Below are 17,639 nucleotides of genomic sequence, written 5' to 3'. Positions count from 1 at the left end.
TTGACTTGATTAAATTTTTTGGAGCTAGTTTAACGCTGGAGCGAAATAATATGTGTTAATAAAACATTTATGGATTGTTGAATGTTGGTGAGTCTTTGTAATTCCTGACACAAATAATAAATCATAGTATGAAGAAGCTTCAAACATGAGAATAATGTTATAGCTATTGGGCACTTTATTTTTTCCGCTGCAACCAGCAGCTAACAGTTATTATACCTAGTTGTGATGGCTGTGATAGTAATTAATAAATGCAAACTAAAATTTTACGTCAATGCAACATCTTGAATAAATAAGGATCAAGCAGATAAAGAATCGCTGTTTGATATTTTAGTTAATTATTAAACTTTGCAATTGTATATTGCATACCGATAACACAAAGGACATGGAGTGTAAATATCCACTGCCTATAGGTATTGCAGTCAAATAGTCAAAGTACAAAATTACTCTATACTTTCATGCGTTTAGTAATTTTGAATTCACAACCCGAGGAATTACAATTAATGTTGTTTATTATTTAGTGAGATCCAAAAAGAGGCAGCGAGCCAACATAATATGAGTCAATACGTATGTTGGCTGTACGTATAGTAAAATTTACAAGAAAAATGTTTGCGATGTCTCAGTGTTATCGATTATGTACATAATTAAGTTAATGTTGCACTCTATATCCTATTATTATTCGTATAAAATGACACGACATAGGTATGATTTTTAACATGCCTCTGGATTCAGGCGACAAACGAAACGTAAGATTTAAATAAATACCAAGTAGACAAAGGCGTCGTATTCTTTTGTCATACGTACGCGTGTATATGGACACATTTATCTAAGATATACACATAAACATAATATAAACACGTAGAGAGAAGGAAAAAAAAAAAAAAAAAAAAAAAAAAAGAAAAACACGCATACATGAAAAAATAAAAAAAAAACGTAATAATAATAATAATAATAATAATAATAAATAATAGTAATGAATAAACAATAAACAAGTGTAAAGATAATGACTATAACGTTCACGAGATAACGGAGGAGGAGAACTGTAGGTTGCTCTTGATCCAGTCGAGGTACTCGGAGATCCGAGTGTAGACACCGGGATAGCCGGGCTCGCCGCACTTGTTGCCGAACGAGACGATGCCGATCTGCATCCAGCGGTTGTCCTCGCGCAGCATCAGCGGCCCGCCCGAGTCACCCTGGCATGCGTCCTTGCCACCCTGACTGTAGCCCGCGCACAAAAAGTTACTCGTTATCGGCTGGAAGTACGCCTGATTGCAATCGTCGTTTCTCCAAACCGGGAGCACCGCCTGCCGCTGAACCGTGCTCTCCTTCCCACCTGCGGTGTACAACATATATGTATATTTATATAGGGACAGGATAACAATTAAGTGCCAATACATTTATATACGTGCAAGATAATAATTACCGTAGTAGGTAGTGCCCCAGCCGACGACGGTCGGGCGTTTGCCGGCGAAGGGTTCGCCCCGGTGGCGCGCCTGCGGCAGGCAGATCGGTATGATGTAAGGCGTCTTGTGCACCGGTCGCTCGAGCTCGAGGAGCGCGATGTCGTTGTAAAAGCCGACGCGCGAGAACTTGGGGTGCGCGTGGATCTGCCTCACCAGGTACGTCTGCGGACTCGAGGGCTCGTCGTCGCGCTCGAGGTCTATGTCGCCCAACCGCACGCTGAACTGCCGCGCCAGGAACCTGTTGACGGTGTAACATGCACAACTATATAGTTATACGATGGAAAATTTACATCCTTCGCGCACTGGGTACATGGAAAAACGCTATTGTGACGAAATATAATCAATATAAGCTCACGAAAGTCCGAGTTTGGTGATGGTTTGAAAAAAAAAAAAAAAAAAAAAAAAGCCTACCTTATCTCGTGTAAAGGGAAAAAAAACAAATGTGATTGGTATAAAATCAGTGTGAAATAGTTAATGTATGACTTACGGGCGTTGGCGCTGGTCGCGGGTGCAGTGGGCCGCGGTAAGGATGTGCCGGCGGGTGATGAGCGAGCCACCGCACCAGAACTCGGTGCGCCTCGAGCCGTGCAGGAATATAGCCGCCATCCAGGGCCAACGGCCGGGCAGTGCCTCCTCGCCACCGACGACCCGGTACTTGCCCGCATTTCGCACCCCGCACTCGCCTATACCAGATATAATTATTAATACCGATTTATTGTTTTGTTTTCAACAGGGGCCCACAAATGAATTACCATCGTCGTCGTCGTCTTGTATGTCGTTGTTGTCGACACTCTCGAATATGGAGGTCGTCCCGTTGACGTGAAGGAATTGATCGATCTGATCGACGAGGGGCGGCCGCCTAGTGGTACTCGCCGTCGGGCGCACCGTGAACAGCGGAATCGGCCGAGGAGTCGGCTTGGCCGGTGGCTTGGTCGTGAAGCTTGAGGTACAAACAAACGTGATTGTTTAGAAGAAAAAAACGGAATCCTTCAAGTATCTCCACTGAGTATTGCAAACTATAAGCTTACACCGGGAGGAGCGTAGGCGGCGAGGATGGCGGCAGGGGCGTCGAAATGGTGAGGATCTGGACCTGGTGGGGCTGGTCGACGTAGGGGCAACAGACCCCGGGCACAAAGAGACTCTTGAAGCAGATGGACTGCCGGAGCTTGCTGAGGTTGAGCAGCAGGTGGGGACAGTTGCTGAGGTCCTGGCACCGGCCGGGCACGTTCTCGGTGCTCATGCAGCTGGGCGCGGCGTCGAGACTCGAGGGGTGGCCGGTCTGCACCTTGGGATCCCTGTTTGGGATGAGATCGAGCCGGTTCACCGGACCCGCGGTCTCCACCGTGGACGGACCGGCACCGCCAACCACGCTCCCAGGGAACTGCACCGTCGACTGACCGGCTGCTGGCCTTGCAAGAGAGAGAGAGAGAGAGTTGGGGGTGTTATTGTATATAACGCGGTGTTGGAGTTTGTTTGTAATGATACCTCAGGGGCAGGGTGAAGGCGGCTATGCTGTCGGTGACGTTTCTGCCGAGTATGTTCTTGGAGATGGTGTAGAGGGCCGAGGGGAGCTCCTTGGGGGGCTCGGAGGTCTCGACGCCCCGGGTCATGTCGACGATGTAGCTGCCGACGGTGTTGAGGGCCCCGAGGGTCTCGGTGATGGTCGTCAGGGGGTCGTTTTTGGCGAACGGCGGGCCGATCTCCGGCACGCGGACCAACTGGAGGCGCGCATCGGGCGCCGCGGGGGCTTCGGGATCGGTCGTCCCTACAAGTTCTACGAGGTGCGGGTTACAACAACCGTGAGTATGTTTTTTTTTTTTTCCTCATCATTTCGTACCTTTTGTACCCACGCGAACAAAGTCCTCGCTGTAGGCCAAGCTTCCGGCGATCGACATCAAGCAAATTCCTTTAATCACACGTACGAAGAGACTTTTTCAATCAGATACATTTATAGTTTTTTTTTTGTTTTTTGTTTTTTTTGATGGTTTCTAACTAAGTATACTTATAGGTGCGGTGTTTCGCGCGAGTTAGAAACGCTCGAATTGCGTAATCGGGATACGCGATGAAAGTAAGCGTAGTGAAAAACCCACGATTCGATCATCGTCCGACGTCAGAGATGAAAGAATTTCGAGAGAAAACGCTTATAGTATATACGCATCAGGCACCTTGTATTTATATAGAGTGACGAGGAGGGGGCTTTCAAAAGCGGATTTCGTCAACTTTGGGAGATCCGGGAATGGCCGCCAGTGCGTGGTTTATGTGCGTAAGCAAGAAATATATGATATCGGCAGTAAAGCTATGACGTGCCATGTATAGGTAAAACACGCGCTCGCGATGGTACACCATCATCGGCAAACACCAATACATACCATATGGAATATAGTAAAACCCATGGGTACGTGTATGTGTTACGCAAGAGGGGCCATTTATCATGCAGATCAGGTGTGCGCGAGGTAGTCGATTGGCTCGGCTGGCCGGCCGGCTCTTATGACACACACGTATAGGTAGTTTGTCGCTATTTACCGCGTCTCCATTTCAGCTATACCCGCGACGCGACGAAAAGAACGAAGGGGAAAGTGTGATGGATACAATGTACGAGAAGTACATAATATGTAATATTGTCTACTGTATGCGTATAAAACTTTTTTTCTACGTAAAGTTATGGGGGTGTCGTAACCCGTAAATCCAATTTTCACTCTATTGTTGATTTTTTCATTTTTTTTTTCGATTTTTATTCGGCAATATTTCAGGACGATCTATAAAAGATTCAATAATATTTTTACTTAAAAGGTGGAGGGTGGAACCTGCCGAAAATCACATCCGCAAAATAACGGTCACCCTATACATGTACACATGATGTATGTATGTCACGCATTATCATTATTATTATACATGCTCAATCGAATATTCTGAATACGAAACAACATTCGCGCGTCAACGAAACTCTCACTTCTTAACGAGCCGCGATCGTTTACGGGTAGCCCAAGCGACGAGAGCCGAGATGCCCGTGTATTTTTTTTTAATTTTCGTATCACATTATACACATAATATTTAATCGCGTGTCGTAACATACAAGGTACGGTGTAAAATAGTTGGAAAATAAAATTTGAGTAAAATTCCGTGTGTTTGAAAGAAAACATTTTTTTTTTTTTTTTTTAACCAGAGCTTGCCTATTTTGCTTAGCTTGATTAATCGATGGATGACAAATCAACGGTAAAAAAAAAAAAAAAAAAAAAAAGGTTTTAATTCCAATCATCATGGGGCAACTTTGAATTTTCAGCCACAAATAAATAAACTGGTGATGGTGTAATGGTTGAGCCCACATACACGTCCGGTTTAGTGGTTTTTAGAGGTAGGTATTATCATCTCGTCCAACTTTTTCAACGCGAAAGTGGAGAAAATCGGCCTATACTCTTATTTTCAGTATAGGAATAATGAATTCTGGGCACGTAAACATCCCACGTGCTATTCTAATGGAAACCGGTTTAGGTGAACTTTTTTTTTTTAAATTAAATCATAGTTTTCAAACACACGCAATGTCATATAGAAACGTTATACTTTCGGAACGGAGCCGAAACAAGGCACCTTCGCGCACATTAATACACGTAATTATTGCTATTTTGCATACACGTGTACGTACACAACGTATTATAAAGTGCGTGTGTGTGCGTATACGCGTAAATGATACGTATAGGTGTGTGTGTGTGTGTGTATACATGTATAAAACTAAAAGGCTAACTTGGCCTCGTGCTTCATCGACGGTGAAAGCTACTCGAGCGAGAAAGTGCGCTTACCTGGCCTTTCTTTCGCTCACCGATTCATCGCTCGAAGACGATGGCGAGCGCGTAAGTATACAGCGTCAAACACCTGTATATATATATATATATACATACCATACCATAGAGACTCACATGCATCCTCCTATTGTCATTATATGTTTCGTTCGTGGGTACATAATATATGTACACACTGTATGTATGATCGGTAAGTACGACAAAGCTAATTTGAGCCGACACGCCGGGTCTTTTCATTCAAACCTGAGAGAGCTATAAGTATACAAGTATAGGTGCACACAGGTATTATTCACAATTTTTCATACACGTGTATATATGCTTATGTGTTCCGCGAATCGAGTAATGTACAACATACCTACCTACTCTTGAAAAAAAAGTAGGTTGGTGAGTTGGGAATGATTCCCACCACCGAGTTAAAATCTAGTTTTCATAAAACTGACGAATGTTGTGCACCTGTATAGGTACTTTAAACGCGTGTTGCCGTAAAACTGAAGAAAAAAAAAAAAAAAAAAAAAAACAATTGTAAAAGAACCATCAGATTTTAACGAAACGAGTGTTTTGTGGTACGTAGCAATGGATGATTGTCAACTGATAAACGATATTGATGATGTACTGATTTTACTTTATAGAAATTAGAAAATCCAACTAAATCAAAATGAGAGATACAGATGGATAGACAAACCATTATATTTGAAATAAAACGACTTAAAGTTCAATAAGCATTACATGGCGAGATCATAGTGTGTGTATGTATGCGGTGCAAGTACATGCACGTATCGTCTTCTCTCGGGTTGCGTTACACTTTTGAGATTTCGTTGCTCTCTGACGTCGATAAGAGAGGCGGTTCACCATATACATGCATGCATACCTACTCGGCACACTCGAAAAAAAGAGACCGGTCTCACTTTTATTTACCGAACCATACATTACGTGCGCGCTCGCGAGAAGAGCGCAAACACACAACATCCTCTACGACACACATATATATATATACACACACGCGGTGTAGGATGGTGCGATTCGTGGGTATGTATCTCTTTTTACGTTCCCGTGTGAAAGCGAGCTCTGGATTTTCTCTTTCTTTGTCGATCATCCTTTCTTTCTCTCTCTCTCTCTCTCTTTCGAAAAATAAATTTCACTCGGGAAAATCGGTTTTTGCCCGGTCAGCTGGTACTTTCATTATATCTATACCTATATGTTATTGTACATCTATATGTACGGTATACGGTTAACTGAACAAATAAACAAGTTCATCATCATCATCGCGGTCGCTACGTTGCCGCGATTGCACTGACAAGAGGACCATTTTTGCCATTTTGCTTAAAGTGCATGTGCTTTCAAGGGAGACTCGGCGATTTTGGATTTCTCGGTCAGAGTAATACCATAAGGAAAAAAAGAAGAGAAAAAAGATGACGAACCAAGATGTAAAAATTAAAAATCCGAGACATGTACACCTACGGATACGGGTGTATTATGCCCGCGCATGTAGAAAGGCGAGAGAGCCTGACCGATGGAGCGTGGGTATTTCGTTCGATCGCTCCGATTTCTTTTACCTCTATTGTGCTGGGGGAGAGCGCTCGCCAAACCATCGAATATAATATCACTTTTTCTTTTTCTTTTTTTTTTTTTTTACATGCGCAAAAATTTATGTGACAGGCAAAACAGGGCACGGAGTTCGGGAATAACGAGCAGCGCAAAAATCGGCTGAATCGCGCAAAGCAAAATCCGATGTACAAGCCAAGCGCGCGTATATTGCATGGAAAGGCGAGCTGCAATCGGTTATTTAACGGATTTCACGGAGAATCTTGTACTAGATTAAAGTGAGCAGCTGCATCGGGACTTTGTTTTTTTTTTGCACTTGGTCGCTGTTCGAGCTTATTGATAACGGTACACATCGGCAAGATAAAGCCCAGCCACTGTAGATGTTACGGCGAGACCGGCGGTTTTTCGCGAAAAAAGCAACAGTTCGATTAGTTTGCGTGCACACGGGCTCCAAAATGTAAGACGCGTACGGTATTGAATTTATTTCGGAGTCAGCGTTACCGATCATAAGGCTTTCAAGACGCGTGATGCACTTGATGATAAAATGCACTTAAAAAGCTCGTATACATACGTATGTACGCCCGTGTATAGTTTCAACGAGCGCCAATTTTCAAATGCTCTCAAGTCGCGTATGTGTATTCTGGTACTCACCTGCCAGTACCGATACCGCTGCGTTTTTACTGATGGGGGACTTCATCGTGGTGAGGGTAATGTGGGTGGAGGTAGTTTAGACGAGCACTGACAAAGGATCGGATCGGCTCCGGCTCGCATTTGAGCTGGGCTTGAGGGTGCCCAACTGCTGTTACACGGCCACTCCAATGGGGACTGTATAGGACGTGCGGAAGTTCCGCTCGCGCTCGTCGCGACGACCTGACTGATTCTCGCGCCGATGCCGCGGACCGGCAGACTCTGCCCGTGAAAAGACCTCGACACACTTTGTGCCGCTCGTGTTCTTCCTTTCTTTCTTTCTTTCTTTCTCCGAAGTTGCATGTCTTTGGTCGGAGCGCCGAGGAGGCGCCTGTCCGTAAGGGAAAGTGCTTATCCCTACTCGGCTCTGGCGGTGATGGCCACTCGCTGCCGACACCGCCGATTCGTCACATCTCTGGCCCGTGAGTAGCTTTTACATACCTACAGAAATAAGATTCGCTCTTTGGCCGCGACTAAGAGCGCTCATTGCGACAGCAACTTCCGCATTCCTCTACATCTCGCTCCAGCCTCCTCGAATTACGTTTATAATAAATAATAAACCATTTTTCAATACTAATAGTGTATTTTATTATTATTTGTATGAATCATTGTTTTTACATCTCGGAAGTATGTGGCATCTATATTCCTCGGCAATGTCTATATCTTCAATTATACATCGACTTTACTCCGTTGAAGTATAATATTCTTACTCGGACAAGTACCAATATAATTACAATTACAATTTTCTTTAGTGAAGCATTTCAATTCAATGCTTTTTTGTTGTTGTTGTTATTGTAAATACGTACATCTTAATTGTGCATATTACATAATGACCTACACTTGTTGGATGATAACTTTTAGATATCAAGTATATTTGAACTGCCGATTGATGTACAGCTAAACCTATGTGGAGTATGCTTAAAAAATTCAATCGCATGACAGTTTCATACAGTCCCGTATCATTTATTAAATCTGTGCGAATCATAAGATTTAAAAAAAAAAAATCAGTTCTCGTTTGTAGTAAGACTTAAAAATTGGCCATTGGTTCAAGAAGTATGATTTAGTCAACAATCAAGAGTTTCAATTACATAATTGCGAATCTTTTTTTTGCATTCTTATCCCTAGTGTAAAATATTACTTGCTAAGTTGTTAATTACATTTTTTCCAGCTCAGTACTTTCTCATATTTTGCATGTTATTTTTGTAAGGATCAAATCTTTCATAGGAACCGCTGTTTCCTTGTGACATTCCATATGACTGTGAAGGTCCACCACCTTGATACATCTGTGATCGCTGGTGTCCCATATTATTTCCTCCTATGTTGGAGTTCCATCTATTGTTGGGTCTGTAAGATTTTTTTCATGTTATAACTCGTTACTGTGTTTTATTAACTTATAAATGCAATTAACAATATGCAAAGATCTCATTAAGTACCTCGAATCTGAATTTCGATTATTCCAGCCCGACTGTTCATTCCGATTATTCATGGAATTGAATGGTTTGGACGGGGGTCCAGAATGCCATCCAGTTTGCCGATTATTATCCACGTAACGTCCATCTCCTTGATAATATTGAAAATTCGTTCAAATTACAATTTAAAACATAAAAAGTAATTATCATGCCGCACATTTTACAACAATTCTGTATAAATGTGAAATGCACGAGAGTTTGAAGATGCGTAAAATACAACTTACGTGGATTGCCGGGCTTTGAATTGTCGAAACGATTATTGTGGTTGTCCCTAGAACCTCGGTGGCTGTCATCCGACCGATGAACTTCGCGTTCACGATTGAATCCCGAGGGACGTTCGTACCTGTGTAAAATATTCGAATCACGAACGGAAGACAAAAATAAGACGAATGAGTGTAAGGTAAGGTCGAAAAAACTACACTCGACACGCACCTGTCCTTCATGGGTCGGTTGTCCATAGAGTTCTGATGGGGTCGCGATCCCACATCCCTGCGCATCATGCCGTCTCTGTTGCCAGCCGGCCGACCGGACATTTCGTACTGATCGTCCGAGCGGGGGTTGTTGCGAGGATTAAAGTCATTGGCGCGCTTGAAGCCAGGCTTGTGCACAGGTGGGCCCTGGTCCTTGGCTCGCCCGGTGTCGTAACGTCCTCCACCCGGCCCCGAGGAGTCCATGCGCCGATTACCACCTCCACCGACCGGGGGACGCTCCGAACTGTGTCTGCGATCAGTGTTTGGCCGCTTGCGCTCGGGCTCGTAGGTGTCGCGTGGCCTCTCTCCACCGCCACGTTTGATGCCCGACGAGGATCCTGAAGGTGGTGGCGGTGGCCCAATGCCCCGGCGGTTCTCTTCCACACGCATTTGAGTTCGCTTCAGCTCGATGCGTTCGCGCTCCAGTTTCTTGCGTTCGTCGAGCACCTCTCGTTCTCGCTCCAGCCGCAGCAGCTCTACCTTCTCTTGCTCGATGCGCTCCCGCTCCAGACGCAGCTTCTCTCGCTCGCGCTCCAGCCGAGCGGCTTCGCGCTCTATTGCTCGCTGGCGCTCAATGTCCTCGCGTCGGCGGCGCTTCTCTTCGCGCAGAAGGCGCTCCTTTTCTCGCAGACGTTGTCTCTCGCGCTCCTCCTGGTCGGGTCGGAACGAGAACACAAACAAACAAAGAGTCCCATTTTAGTCGCTGCCCAGCCAACATCGGTTCACTCGCTGCCGCTGCTGCTGTCGCCGCGATTATGGCTTGGAATATATGCGCGTCAATGGGTGCTTATTGTTAGTTTTCATACGCGGTTACTGTGATGTTTTAATCAAGCGACTACAGCATGCTGGCGAATGATTGCTTTGGCGCCAAGTGACGCAAATTTTTAACCAATAGACGTATACTTATACACAAATATATACTTTTATTTTATCAAAAGATAGTACGTTATCTCTACGGGTGCGCTCTCGACTCTTGGATCTGGAAGTGCGCGATCTATCCCACGAGCGTTTTTTGTCCTCTCGACTGTTGCCACGCTCTCGATCCGACTTTTTGCTGGAAGATTTGTTTGACCGCGTGTCGCAATCCTTCAGAGATCCTTCGTCCTTTGTTTCAGAACTGTTTTCTCGTTTTTCTCTCTCAGTGGCCGACTCTTCGGCTCCTGCCTTGCTGTCCGCTTCTTTGGACGACTCGTCACTTTTTTTCTTTTTCCCACCCTCTTCTCCATCAGCCTCCGGATTTTTTTCGTCGTCTTCTTTCTCTACAGTTTCCGACTCCTTGGCTTTTTCCTTTTCATCCTTTTTATCTGTCTTGCTGCTTGATAATTCTCGCTTGCGATTATGACCTTGTTGAGAATCACCTTTTGCCTATTTTACGCCGAGTATACATATATTTTAGCTCGTATTGATCGTATTTGTACTAACAAGAAGAAAAAGAAAAAGAAAAAAAACATACTTTTTCAACAGATATGAGTCTTCCGTGAAGCTCTGTCCTGTGCAAATGTTCAATACATTTTTCGGCATCGTCACTACTTGACATTGTGACGTAGCCGTAGCAACGAGCTCCAGGAGTTCTGGCATTAGTAACCACTTTTGCTCCAATGACTTTCCCATATTTTGAGAATATTTGCTTTAAATCGGTTGCACGAGTAGTTGAAGACAATCCAGAAACCCAGAGATTTCTACTGCTAGCATTTGGTGAAACTGTAATAATTATATTGAAAGGTTAATCATCTGATCTCATATGTATATTCCCGCTCAATAGCGTTTTACAATAATTCATTTTTTTAACTCACTTTTCTCGTCTTTTTTTGAGCTTTTGTTTGCTGTATCACTGCTGTAAAAAACAAACATAAAAATGAACATGTTTTCCTGAAATTGCTTGAATAAAAAAATTAGAGCAAATAATCATTTGTTTTGTAAAAAGACAAAATCAATGATCATTATTATTAACAATATTTTTAAAAGAGTATCAATCGCTATAAAAAAGAATAACAGGAGTCATATGTTGACAAATAGGTTTTTATAATTTTTTTTACACTGCTAACAGCATATTCGATATAAATTTCGAATTCTCTATCAACATTGCCATATCAAAAACATTTTTCTTCAGCGTTTATCACTATTTCTATATTTTACTATTTTACTGGTCCATTAGACTATTTAATTTATTATTTATCATTTAATAATTATTTACCTCATAATTTAAAAAAAAAAAAAAAAAAAAAAAAAAGAATAGCTGATAGTTGTAAAATCAAGTTAATAAAAAGTTTAACAAAAAAATTTTCATCAACTAAACTGTCTTAAAAATGTCAATGAACGTAATAAATGACCACAATTTTTTTTATAAAAAATTATGACATGGTTAAAATTTAATCGCCGCGAGAAAAATGAGAATGTTTTGCAAGTTATTGGTCATGTTTTTAAATACACAACATATTTGCCAAATTAGTAACAGACCCCAATTGGGTCGGGTTCAAACGTAAAACTTAGATACACTAAAAATGTTGTATTGATGTATTATACACACATAACCAGGTGTGTATAAATATTAATATAAAGAAATAAACGTATACACGTAAAAATATAACTGGTAGGTTTTAAAATTGGGATCATGACGATTCTTCACTTGGCAATGTTCTGTTTCTCAAATTCAGTGGATCATCATTATCTCCATTCAATATTATCATCTTCATTGTCAGCATCGTCATCAAAAGAGGTCATCATTGGTGTGATTCGTTGGAGTGATTTTTTTACTTTTCTTGTCGAAACAAAATTGACGCACACTGTGACTAGGATTTGATCGATTGAACGATGATTTCGATTTGTTTTGAGCTGAAAAGGCCTTTGCTAGCTGAGCCAATATGTGGCCCTTAAGCAGACGTCCGATCGCAGGCTAAACTGCAGTACTGTGAACCGTTTAGCGAATGTGAGACCAACCTCTTGCATCCCTCTCCATCTGGCTTGTTTTTGAGGTTCGTCGCGCTGGCACCTGATGAAGCTGCCGAGGTCGAGATCGAGCTTCCTTCCTTGTTGCTGCTGGTGCCGGTGTTACTTCCACTGCTGGCGCCTGCCTCTGCTCTGCCGCTCCCTTTAGAGTCTCCCTTCTTGTTGGCGTTGCTGCTGCTGGTAGTGCTGTTGCCGTTGTTATTGTTGTTGGTACCACTACTGCTGTTGCTGTCGTTGTTGTTGCTGCCTACGCTGACATTGTCACTTTCTTCCAATCGTTTTTTAACGCCTCCATCTGCTGGGACAATCAAGGTAGCATAACGGTCACTCTCTCTTGCTCTGTCTGCATCTTTCTCGCTCTCTTCCTCCCTTTTTTCTTTTTCTCGCTATCAATTTTTTTCTCAACATCCTCCCTATCTAACTAAACCTTAAAAAATTCTAGCTTCCTAACTAACGTTCTGGACACCGCATATAGATGCCCACTTCTGGGACAGCGAGACTCGACACACAGAGCAGAGAGAACAACTTCCTGTTTTTTACACCCTAATGCGGTATTTTATTCGTTATTCTTTATTTCGTTAATGTCCTTTGAAAAACTGGCCTTGATAACTAATAACCATTCATTCCACTGGAAGAGCTCCATTTGTTTGTAACAAGATGGGAAACTAGAAAGGGAAACTGGCGTGCCATCATTAGAGGATCAGGCACCTGTTCAGCTTAAAAAAAGCACTTCTGATAGCCACACATAAATTATTTTCCATGAATTTTAAGAAAAGAAAAAACCAATAGGTTCATGCTTAGAAAAAGCCCGTGACTAACTAGTTCAAAACACACGTCTGCCTTTACTTATGTCATTTTCTGAATCAGAACATGTAGATTAACAGTTTTTCAGGGATAATTCAAAAACTGGTTTATAAATATTTGATAGACTAGTAAACGATGCAAAAGTTATCCAGCGATGCATCTGTACAGTGTATGTTAGTTAATCGATTGCATTACGAAATTTGTATTGATATCTCAATCAAAGGTTAAATCATATCTGTAATTTTCTCTGCTGTAACAAACTTTAAAATCATAATGTAATTAAATTTCATAGAAATATCACGTCAAAATTGCATAAGCTGTGAAACTAAATCTCGTTGAAAGATTGTGATTCTCGTAGTCATCATTGTTGTCCAATCTCAAGAGGATAGTCCACAGGGAAGAATAATCACTCCTAATTACTTTGTTTAGTCAAGATCCACAACAGAAGCCAAAGCTGACTCAATCTTCATTACAGCGGTATATTTTTTATCTCTTTCTAGTATAAGTTCTTTCAATATTGGTGGTTACGTTGTCAAATATTTTCTGCTTTAACTTGGGTACAGTTCGTATTGTAAAACATTAAAATGCAACTTCCATAATCAATAATAACTAATGATATCTTGCCATATGATAAAAAAAAAAAAAAAAAAAAAAAAAAAAAAAAAAAAAAAAAAAACTAATAGTATTTTAAAGGCTTAACGCAACCTGATTATTTACACATCAATATTTGAGTTCATTGTAAAACAAGTGTATTTATTCAAAAATTTAGGAAACTTGTTTAGTTTAAAACCGTTCAGCTTTCAAGCTCACCAAAGATTGAAGCAGACAAAAAGTATTAGATGTGTTCAGGGTTGCTAAAATTGCAAGCAGTCTAATACCTATTATATAAATACTTTATGAATTGTTCATTTAAGAAAACGAAATTATTTATTGCATTTCATAATTTCGATTTAAGTTTTTCATTACCCATTACTTTTACAATTTGTAATTAAAAATTTTCATAAAAAAAATTACACAAGCAATTGTTTATTCTACAAATTAAAAAAAGAATGGGTAATTAATTTTGTTTAAATTACAAATTCAAGAGTAATGGGTCATTAAACAAAATTTAATTACAAATTGCAATTAAATTTCTATATTTTTTGTAGAGCATACTTTAATTATAGTTATCATTTAAAGAACTATAAAATATCAAAAACAAACATGTTTAGTCTATATTTTTATAAAATACTCTACATCACATTAAAAAATAAATGCCAATGACATTTAGGGTACCCATTACATTAATAAATTGAAATTTAAAAAAATGTTATTACCCATCACTAACATTTGTAGAATAAAATTATTTATAATAAAATGTAAAAATATTTTCTTTTTTATAAATTACATATTACATTACTACAGTACATAGCAAATATGAACTTACCTTTTGATCTATCAATTGACTCTGCCTGAAAATCAAACATCCAAAGTACATGTTAAGTGTATTTAATAAACAACTACATATATAAATAAAATAAAATACACAAATATTATATGTAAATTATAGAAAAATATCATACCTCTTCAGCAAGAAGATTTTCTTCATCTTCTCCAATTGTCAAATTAATTGAATCTTCGTTATCAATTCCATTAGTTTCAACAGCAGAAATATTGCTAGATTCATCTTCAGACACAAATGTTCTTTTATTAGAAGCAGGCTCTTCTTCACTTGTAGTTGTGACAGTTGGTTCTTGCTCTTGTTCTTGCTCAGTTTCTTGATATTCCTTTGATATATACAAATAGAATCGTGTGTAAGTATAAAAGTTCAAACAACAAAAAATAAAACAAATGCTTGTGTACCATTTCAAATTCATCTGGATGAGCAGAAATATTTATAACTAGCTCTTCGGTGTTGTCAACTGTATTTGATGCAGATTTTTCAGAGTTATCTATTTTACTGTCCAACTCATTTTTGTGAATATCAGTTTCTAACGCTTCTTCTATCAAAATTGAACTGTCTGCAATGATTAAATACAAATAATAAGTACCATACTAGGAAACTTTTCTTAGAACACAGTGAATAAAATGTAAGTCTATATATATACCAATTGGTTTTTTAGGGCTAGCTCTGACTCCACCAGACGGAACTATCAAATATTCATCTGGATTTTCGCCTTCATCAATGATGGCCTGGATGTGTCAAATAAAAAAAATTGTCAACGACTTAATACAAAATGGTGTATAAACTCTACTATTAGTACTTATCTACTTCCAGTATACCATGTAAATGATAAAAAAAAAAAAAAAAAAAAAAAAAAAAAAAAAAAAAAATGTAGTAAATAACAGAACATACAACACAGATACAGAAATAATAAAATAAGTTGAAGTTAAATTAAAACAACTAGGCGGGAGAGGTTTTGTCTATTCCTCTGTGCTAATTATTCCACAATAGGCTCATATATTTTTGTATGAAATCTCTTAAACTAGTGTTTGGGGCTTTCTTGGCTACTACTGTAAGTTATTAAGATAAAGCTTTAAATATATAAGTAATCATTCATTTCTATAGCCTCAGGAGAGTTCTGAATCCGTGATCATAAGGGGGCCATGGCCTTTAACGGAATGTGTCCGTAGACCTTACAGGGTAGGCTCAATAGCCTACTTGTATTTGCTAGAATTTTGCAACCACGTGGTTGTACGGCGGTATGTAAGAAGTAATGAACTAAAATTCAGAACCACTGTTTATTGGCACGTAATTGGGTATTTATGTAAATCAAAATTAACAAACAGTTGGTTCAGATAGATACTTGTGATTTAAATAGTGTATAATATAAGTAGATTTTATTCATCGCGATTGTTATGATATTTTAATTATCCACGGACTCAATCACATTATGTTACACGTACTTTTTCTTCTAGTTGAACGACTCTAGGACTGTGTGCACTATACATATGTACATGACATGATTATCATTCCTAAATAATTCGGTTACAGGATTAAGATTCCAAACTGTTCCTGTACATGGATGTAAAGTACTGTAAGGGTAAAACGAGGAATAAAGGCATATCAAAAATAAATATGTACTTAATTAGCTTTTAATTAGCCATTATATCACGAGAGCACTTATCAACATTGCAGGGTACATGTTAGACAGAGTCGAGAAAAAAAAGCTGAATTTTGGATAAAGATAAGCAGGCAGTATATACGAGGGAATAACAATTAATATAGGAAGGGAGCACGAGGGTGAGTACCCACGTCGTGCTTAAAAATTTCAGACATAAAAATGAGAGCACGCATGGAGAAGAGAGAAAAATAACCTTAGAAAGTCTGTCGAGGAGAGCGGCCTTGTTTCCTGTTTTGTCGAGACCCCGTCGCTCGAGTTCAGTCTTCAGATCTATGACACGGAGTTCGGTCAGTTTTTTGCCTTCGATGTCAGCCATTTTGGCGAGGCGGCGGTGCAACGACTTGTATACGTTGTAGCTCCGGTAGTTGATGCTGTATTGGTGCTGCTACGCGTAAGTACGTGTGTATGTACTTACTCTAGGTAATATGGAGCGCCGGAAAATACGAGGATGGGGTGAGGATCTAATTGGATTATCGGCTGTTGGGGGAGGTAAGATGTACCGAGGTACCGGGATGAGAGCCTGCCTGCAGAACTGTAAGCATGCACCCAAGTTTTGAGCCGTACTTACTGCAGGGTGGGTACGAAGGGCAGGTATTACGTAGTTTTTATCTTGTTTCTTCACCCAAAGTTAAATTTTTACTTGGGGTTGACAACGAACTAGAACCACTTGTTAAATGATTGGGATTTACGAGGCACACGAACTCTTTACCGTCGTATAACTATCATGCTTGGCTGAGAATTAATCTAAGGGATAAGTGCAATGGCCGCAACTAATTCACCGAAATATACTGAAACTTGAAAGGGAGCGAATCAGCGAACAATCAACAATGTTCACTGGCTTCACTGTTCTTCTCATACATGTACGTATATATATATATGTACGCGTATTTAACAAGTTCACAGTTTGTTTCGCAGTGCCACAGCTTCTCGTACTACAATTTAACGCAATTGTTCTTTGCTGCAATGCTATCCTCCACTACTACCTCAAGCGTCACAACCACCACTATACACTCTCGACATATCGACTCGACTCGTCTCGACACTCGACACTATTGGAACATTTGGAATTGGGAATTGGGACTGATTGGGATTAGAACTAGTAAAGTGACAATTAGAACTTAGGCGAAGCGCCAATTACCAATGATGAATTTACGTAAGGTGGCAAATTTAGAAAGCTGCGAAAGTATAGGTCTCTCAAGCGATGATGCCGATGACAGCGATACCTCCGCCGATCTTCATCGGCCAAGAGCTGAGTCCCAAGGGTGGTAGAAAATCTGAACCAGCCGCCTTTCTCTTCAAAATTGAAAAACCACAGGATTCGAAAAGATCCGAAATATTTTTGTTATATTTCATTGTGGTGAAG

General features: G+C 40.3%; 2 protein-coding genes across 4 annotated transcripts; both read right to left on the bottom strand.

Moving 5' to 3' along the window:
- Nucleotides 1–1,012: 1,012 nt before the first annotated feature.
- On the bottom strand, nt 1,013–3,355 carry LOC106645183 (clotting factor B). The gene is given in 7 exon segments (XM_089588421.1): nt 1,013–1,330; nt 1,421–1,698; nt 1,948–2,143; nt 2,213–2,387; nt 2,464–2,875; nt 2,877–3,225; nt 3,298–3,355. Coding segments are annotated over 7 exon segments (1,785 nt in total). The 3' UTR covers nt 1,013.
- Nucleotides 3,356–8,052: 4,697 nt separating this feature from the next.
- LOC106645203 (uncharacterized) lies at nt 8,053–17,310 on the bottom strand. 3 transcript variants are annotated; one of them, XM_089592573.1, is made up of 13 exons: nt 16,470–17,310; nt 15,260–15,344; nt 15,015–15,172; nt 14,735–14,938; nt 14,599–14,623; nt 12,360–12,666; nt 11,216–11,256; nt 10,876–11,123; nt 10,344–10,787; nt 9,385–10,073; nt 9,177–9,295; nt 8,917–9,043; nt 8,053–8,827 (listed from the first exon to the last, which is right to left on the bottom strand). In XM_089592573.1, the coding sequence occupies exons 1-13, from the start codon at nt 16,590–16,592 to the stop codon at nt 8,653–8,655; spliced, it is 2,745 nt and encodes a 914-aa protein (XP_089448699.1). In that variant the 5' UTR covers nt 16,593–17,310; the 3' UTR covers nt 8,053–8,652. The 3 variants fall into 3 exon arrangements, with proteins under 3 accessions (XP_089448699.1, XP_089448786.1, XP_089448738.1); XM_089592660.1 differs by having other exon boundaries at nt 10,368–10,787; XM_089592612.1 differs by having other exon boundaries at nt 12,360–12,663.
- Between the last annotated feature and the right edge of the window lie 329 nt (nt 17,311–17,639).

This window comes from Copidosoma floridanum, unplaced genomic scaffold (assembly GCF_036245765.1).
Source record: "Copidosoma floridanum isolate Cflo_tuat_1 unplaced genomic scaffold, Cflo_Japanese_pri ptg000001l, whole genome shotgun sequence".
NCBI classification, from domain to species: domain Eukaryota; kingdom Metazoa; phylum Arthropoda; class Insecta; order Hymenoptera; family Encyrtidae; genus Copidosoma; species Copidosoma floridanum.
Note: the sequence above shows the minus strand (reverse complement) of the source record. Positions and strands in the feature narration are given on the sequence as shown.